The following is a 7,456-nucleotide window of genomic DNA, read 5'->3' on the forward strand; positions in this document are numbered from 1 at the left end:
GGTGGGGATCTAAAGCGCTTTCAACTTATGACCAGATTTCCCTTTTTTATTGGGTTTTATTCCTTATGTAGGATCATGGACCCTGAAGCAAATTCTGGTTCCATTGATACATTTATGTAAAATTATGTTGAGCATGGGTATACAGGTATGTGGTTGTAGGGTGTGGATCTTTACAGTTTCCAAGTTATGACCCATATTATCTATGGGGCCCTGCCCCTGGGGTGGGGATGGAACCCAGAAACTAATGCCTTCACAAGCATAAAATAGGTGTATAATGTTTAACCTCATCCAAACAGACCCAGATAATTTTAACTAAATAGGATGCAGTAAAACTATCCAGTATGTAATCTAGACAGACCCAGAGTCTTATCTGGCCACATCGAAGTACTTGTAATCTAGACAGACCCAGAGTCTTATCGGGCCACATCGAAGTACCTGTAATCGAGGTAAACCCAGAGTCTTATCGGGCCACATCGAGTACCTGTAATCGAAGTTAACCCAGAAATCCTATCGGGCAACAGTGAAGTACCTGTAATCGGGGTAAACCCAGAGTCTTATCGGGCCACATAGAAGTACCTGTAATCGAGGTAAACCCAGAGTCTCATCGGGCCACATCGAGTACCCGTAATCGAAGTTAACCCAGGAATCCTATCGGGCAACAGTGAAGTACCTGTAATCGGGGTAAACCCAGAGTCTTATCGGGCCAAATCGAGTACCTGTAATCGACGTTAACCCAGAAATCCTATCGGGCGACAGTGAAGTACCTGTAATCGAGGGAAACCCAGAGTCTTATCGGGCCACATCGAGTACCTGTAATCGAGGTAAACCCAGAAATCATATCGGGCAACAGTGAAGCAGAACTAGGTGATCAAGGTAAACCCAGATATCATATCGGGCAACAGTGAAGCAGAACTAGGGGATCAAGGTAAACCCAGATATCATATCGGGCAACAGTGAAGCAGAACTTGGGGATCAAGGTAAACCTAGAAATCATATCAGGCAACAGTGAAGCAGAACTATGGGATCGAGGTAAACACAGAAATCATATCTGGCAACAGTGAAGCAGAACTATGGGATCGAGGTAAACCTAGAAATCATATCGGGCAAAAGTGAAGCAGAACTATGGGATCGAGGTAAACCCAAAAATCATATCCGGCAACAGTGAAGCAGAACTATGGGATCGAGGTAAACACAGAAATCATATCTGGGAACAGTGAAGTACCTGTAATCGAGGTAAACCCAGAGTCTTATCGGGCCACATCGAGTACCTGTAATCGAGGTAAACCCAGAAATCCTATCGGGCAACAGTGAAGTACCTGTAATCGAGGTAAACTCGGAAATCATATCTGGCAACAGTGAAGTACCTGTAATCGAGGTAAACTCGGAAATCATATCTGGCAACAGTGAAGCAGAACTATGTGATCGAGGTAAACCCAGAAATCATATCGGGCAACAGTGAAGCAGAACTAGGGGATCTACAGAAACCTACAAGCTAGATAGACGCTGCTAGTCATAGGTGAAGGTGAAACAACATCTGGTAACAATGATGGAGGACTAACCCAGTTAGTCATACCGCATATCAGTTAACACTCCTGTGTATGTCATGCATTCCATTTTAAATAATATACATAATTAAAGTCTTTTAATGAGGCTGATACAATGTTTTATTTCATCTTTAATTTAGTGGTAACAAATAATTCAAGCAATTGCAAAACAAGATGTATTAGTCAGTATTTAAAGTATTAAAACATGTTGAAGCATTTAGCAGCATAAGGAACCCATATCAGGACATGTACTGATGCAGTTTAACATTTTCAGACCTGAAACAGGGCCAAAGTTTTATCTCACTCTCACTGGTCCTATATAACCTTTACAGACCTGCAGCTGGCCATGGACTAGAAGTCTACCCTCTGAATGACAAAATGAAAGTTTGACAGAACCAGGCAAGGCCAAAACAAAAAGTCTACTTTCACACTGATACAATAACACCTTGCAATGACCAAAGCTCTACTCTCTCACTAATACAACAATAGTACTTTGGCAGACTTCTACCAGGACCGAAGTTTTAGTCTCACGCTAATCAGATAAAACTTTGGCAGACCTGGACCAGGACCAAATTCTACAACAGCATGCAATAAAATATACATTTTCCATAACATTGACGATCAATCACAGGTTTTCTTCATGCTTTATGAACCTTCATAAAACAAACCAAAAATATCCATTGGTGACTTTGCAACTACATAATACATGTAGTGTGATTACCAACAAAAATAAGTTATTCATCACAGTTAACACAAAACATCCTGATTCAGAGTCATTCATCAATCTCTGTATTTTTCTTGTCTGTGTGTATAAGGTAATCTAATGTCATTCCCGATGTGTCCACTTGTCTGTGATAGGTGTGTATAAGGTAATCTAATGTCATTCCCGATGTGTCCACTTGTCTGTGATAGGTGTGTATAAGGTAATCTAATGTCATTCCCGATGTGTCCACTTGTCTGTGATAGGTGTGTATAAGGTAATCTAATGTCATTCCCGATGTGTCCACTTGTCTGTGATAGGTGTGTATAAGGTAATCTAATGTCATTCCCGATGTGTCCACTTGTCTGTGATAGGTGTGTATAAGGTAATCTAATGTCATTCCCGATGTGTCCACTTGTCTGTGATAGGTGTGTATAAGGTAATCTAATGTCATTCCCGATGTGTCCACTTGTCTGTGATAGGTGTGTATAAGGTAATCTAATGTCATTCCCGATGTGTCCACTTGTCTGTGATAGGTGTGTATAAGGTAATCTAATGTCATTCCCGATGTGTCCACTTGTCTGTGATAGGAACGTGTGCTATTCCATGTCGTCTCCTATGTCTAGGTACACATCGTATGCCTCCCTGTTACAGTTGCCATCGGTGGTGAACACATATTTATGGAAAGTACCATCCACACACACAGCTGTAAACATAAAGGTCAGTACATTTGATAACCGATATGACCAATAACTACGGAATTACCACGTTTGCATTTTTTTCCAACAAATTTAAATTTATACAGTTACTGAGGTAAAAAGTGAAAAAGAAATTCAAAACTTGTTCTAATTAACACTGCAAAACTTTTTGCTCGGGCAAATATTTGTCCTTCACTGATGAAATTCATATTTACCAACTGTAAATTTCGCCATTCATGCTACTATACAGTAGATGATATATATGCTGTACACTAATATTCAATGTCATGATAATTTCACTCTAAAATCCTGGGGGCGAAATAAATTTGAACTGCTGAGAAATTTCCAATATACAGTATATAATTACTCTTTATATTTGTGGTAATTTTGTGGCTAACAGTTTTTACCTATGACTGAATGTCCAGGTCCAAAAGCACAGGTACAGGCACATTCAGCAGCTACAGTGAAGCTGGCCAGTCCCCACTGAGACTCCACATATGTCCCTAGGAACCCCATCTGTTTGAAGCTGTGGAATAAATATCAATCAGTACAGGTTGTCATTGGAACATGATTCCAAAAGATATTTTACAAAAAATATCATTATATTGTGCTTTATACACTGAAACAGCACAATAGATCAAAGATAAACTGCACCTCTTTGAATTTATGAATGGAAATACTTTGCATAGAATAAAAGTATGTTACCATGCTACATGCTGTTAAACATTACATATTAATCAGCGGGACACATATAACAGGGGATCGGGGATACATACACTCAAGTACTTTATTACAGGAAATCAGCGGGACACATAACAGGGGATTAGGGATACATACACTCAAGTACTTTATTACAGGAAATCAGCGGGACACATAACAGGGGATTAGGGATACATACAACCAGGTAATTTATGACAGAAAATCAGCGGGACTTTTATAACAGGGGATCAGGGATACATGCACCCACATACTTTATTACAGGAAATCAGCAGCACACAGATATCATTACAATGGATCAGGGTATATACACATCCATAAATAGAATCAGGAGTACACATATAACAGGGGATCAGGGATACATATACTTTATAACAGGGGATCTGGGTTACACATATACATGTACTACAGAAAGTTAGAGGTATACATATAAATTATATACCATTTGAATGAAGAGATCACAGGAAAAGAAAACCTACAAGATCCCTTAAAATAACTCTTCTTGTGGATGAACGTTCTCATTTCTACAACTGCTCTATCCAATATATCTTCAGCTTGTAAACTATACTTACGATGATCTTTTATTCAAATGAGTTTCTTTGACTGCAAATATATGGACTGTGCCTTTGTCACTTGATGCACAGAGGAAAGCTGAGTCATGGCTGAAGGAAATGCTACAAATAAATCAGTATTGTTTTAAATTGTCATGCAGGAATATACACTATGTTTTACTATTTGAATATTTTCACAAAGGCAGTATTTGTTCTATATGTACAAGATACATGATGGTTGAAACTGATTAGCATGGCCATGTCTACACGGTGCAAAATTGATGACAGTCTGACCATAATACAGTAGCCTTTAAACTACAATAGGTTATATAATGACCTCCTTACTAGTATAACATTGCCTGGTGTCTCTAACCATGTCTTCCCTGTCAGTATAAAACGGACATGGTGGCTTTAAACTACAATACATTGATTGTAGTTATATAATAATTTCTTTACCAGTACAACATGGCTGTGTCTGCTCCTCTCCTCAGCTCTACAACTTGTTTTTTGGTCACAAGATCAAACACCCGTATCAGCGTTCCCTGAAACAAGAAACATGTATGTATAAGTATTGTAAAATTCTATAACATATGCACACATAAAACATTAGCATCACAAAATTTCTGTCCCCACAAATAGTAAAGTGTTACCTTTTTAGAGGCAGTCGCCATGAGTGTGCCATTTTGGTTGAGTGCAAGGCAAGCAAGGTCGTTCTGGTGGGCATTGATGGTAATGGGTGAAGAGGACTGGCCAGGCTGGGTCGTCTCTAGGTCCTAGGAAGGACATTTTAATAATGACATTAATGTTTGGAGATATAGTACTTAACATTACTTATTTGACCTGTATTCTCAGTTTAAGAAAATTGGGTACAGGACTTGCTGATTTGATGCAAGATTTGTAAAGTGCTGCAACTCATGGTTTATCCGAAGGTAATGCACTCATTTAAACATGCGCAATTCCTTAACCAAGAACAACAGTCTCTGATCTGTGACAGTGGTTCCAACAAATTTATTTAGAAATACATGTATTAAACATTTTGTTTTCATTTGTTCTTCTGTTTGATAAAATAACAAAATATCTTGAAGAAATTAATTCCACTGTGCCCATGCAAATACTGTTCAGTTTCAGGGTTTACAATTTTCCATCAATAGAAACAGTGCCCTTGATCTTAGTACCCTGAGATACAAACTCATTGGACAAATTCTCACATGCAATGGTTGTATATAATATAGTCTCATACAAAAAATCTGTTTAGACATGCTAACCAAAGCATAACGTTTTATCAAAACCTGTTTAAAAACTGAAGTCACTCTAAAGACATTACACTGAATTGAGACAGAACAGCACGGACACAAGTAACACTATATCCCACCCCAACGACTTTATTCTGTAGTTCTACAAGGATATACATACCACAATCTGAACACTTCCACACTTGTGTCCAGGGAACACCAGTGTTTGTCCAAACCCACTAACCTCACACAGACCTGGTCAAAGTTAAATACATGTACATGTAATCACAATTAATTTATGACTGTTGGACACATCAACACCTTCTCACTCTATCACAAAAGATTATTGTTTCTTGAATTCTCATTTCATATATATAATTGATAACACAGGTATACATGTTCTGCTATATACTGACACAGCAGGGAGTTGAATGGAATGTACATAAATGAATATTCAACCATTACCGCACTGATATTAAATTTAAAATACATAAAATTTCTGTTTTAAATTTTCTCAATAATTTAATCAGAATTTAAACAAGAAAACCCCATCTAATTAAACTCTGTATATCATAATTCAATGACGACTAGCAAACTACTGCCAAAACATATATCGACAACGTAACAACAGTAAACGACCAGTCAACGTTTTATTTGTTGTGCTACCTTGTTGATGGCAAATTCCTTTATGTAAATCATATTATCAATAATACAAAGGTTAAACTAACTAGAACTGTAAGCCACATAAAAGGAGACAATTAAAATTTGATATGTAGGAGCACAAGTGCATGATGCACAGGAACTAGCCTCGTCTGTCAATACACCTATAATATAATCATAGGTGTAGTGACAGACGAGGCTAGTACCTGTGCATGATGTACATATACAGGTAACATGAACAAAGTTTTATTGAAATCTGTTTTTTGGTTAATAACTTCATTCCAGTATACTCTTCTCCTCATCTAACTGTTGAAGAATTGGGGGGGGGGGGGGGGGGGGGAGGATCCTTACTTTGTATCACTCCTACCAATAATATATATATTATATAATTGAAATCAATTGCTATGTACACTGACTGTGTTACAGTTTGGATTATCCCTGGTTCAGTTAGAGGTTATGTATCACAAGGTCTGACATACCTTTTGGATTATCCCTGGTACCAAATGTGAACAACTTCTGGGGTTTATTTGGGAAGCTAAACACATGAACCTGGTTTCGTAACACAACTATCAACCTGTAAAGATGAAAATCATTCTTATTGTTAATGAATTTCAAAGTACTGGATCATCATTTTATAGCTTCATGTGCACTCGTAACTTTACACACTATATCATACAAAACATTACCACACTGTGTCACTAACTTAACACACATCACACAACTTAACACACTATGTCACTAACTTAACACTACCTTAACACACCATCACACAATAACTTAACAAATAATGCCACTAACATACTACAATATGTCACCAACTTAACACACATCACACAACTTAACACACGATGTCACTAACTTAACACTACCTTAATACACATCACATAATAAGTTAACATATAATGCCACTAACATTCTACAATATGTCACCAACTTAACGCACATCACACTATGTCACTAACTTAACAATACCTTAACACACCATCACACAATAACTTAACAAATAATGCCCCTAACATACTACAATATGTCACCAACTCAACACACATCACACAACTTAACACCCTATGTCACTAACTTAACACTACCTTAACCCACCATCACACAACTTAACACACTTTGTCACTAACTTAACACTACCTTAACCCACCATCACACAACTTAACACACTATGTCACTAACTTAACACTACCTACGTTAACACACCATCACACAACTTAACACACTATGTCACTAACTCAACACTACCTTAACACACCATCACACAACTTAACACACTATGTCACTAACTTAACACTACCTTAACACACATCACACAACTTAACACACTATGTCACTAACTTAACACTACCTT

The 7,456-nt window shown here is 37.6% G+C and overlaps 1 protein-coding gene across 2 annotated transcripts in view; it reads right to left on the bottom strand.

Annotated features, from left to right (window-relative positions):
• Positions 1-1,646: 1,646 nt before the first annotated feature.
• The window catches only part of LOC110441935 (WD repeat domain phosphoinositide-interacting protein 4-like), a 15,741-nt gene continuing 9,931 nt past the window's right edge, over positions 1,647-7,456 (bottom strand). For both annotated transcript variants that reach the window (XM_021485248.1, XM_021485249.1), the window contains exons 6-12: positions 6,582-6,676; positions 5,624-5,697; positions 4,861-4,983; positions 4,667-4,752; positions 4,232-4,333; positions 3,350-3,468; positions 1,647-2,950 (exon numbers count right to left, since the gene is read on the bottom strand). In XM_021485248.1, coding sequence (XP_021340923.1) covers positions 2,844-2,950; positions 3,350-3,468; positions 4,232-4,333; positions 4,667-4,752; positions 4,861-4,983; positions 5,624-5,697; positions 6,582-6,676 — 706 coding nt within the window. In that variant the 3' untranslated portion in view covers positions 1,647-2,843. The remainder of the gene's footprint in view (positions 2,951-3,349; positions 3,469-4,231; positions 4,334-4,666; positions 4,753-4,860; positions 4,984-5,623; positions 5,698-6,581; positions 6,677-7,456) is intronic.

This window comes from Mizuhopecten yessoensis, unplaced genomic scaffold (genome assembly GCF_002113885.1).
Source record: "Mizuhopecten yessoensis strain PY_sf001 unplaced genomic scaffold, ASM211388v2 scaffold716171, whole genome shotgun sequence".
Taxonomy (NCBI): domain Eukaryota; kingdom Metazoa; phylum Mollusca; class Bivalvia; order Pectinida; family Pectinidae; genus Mizuhopecten; species Mizuhopecten yessoensis.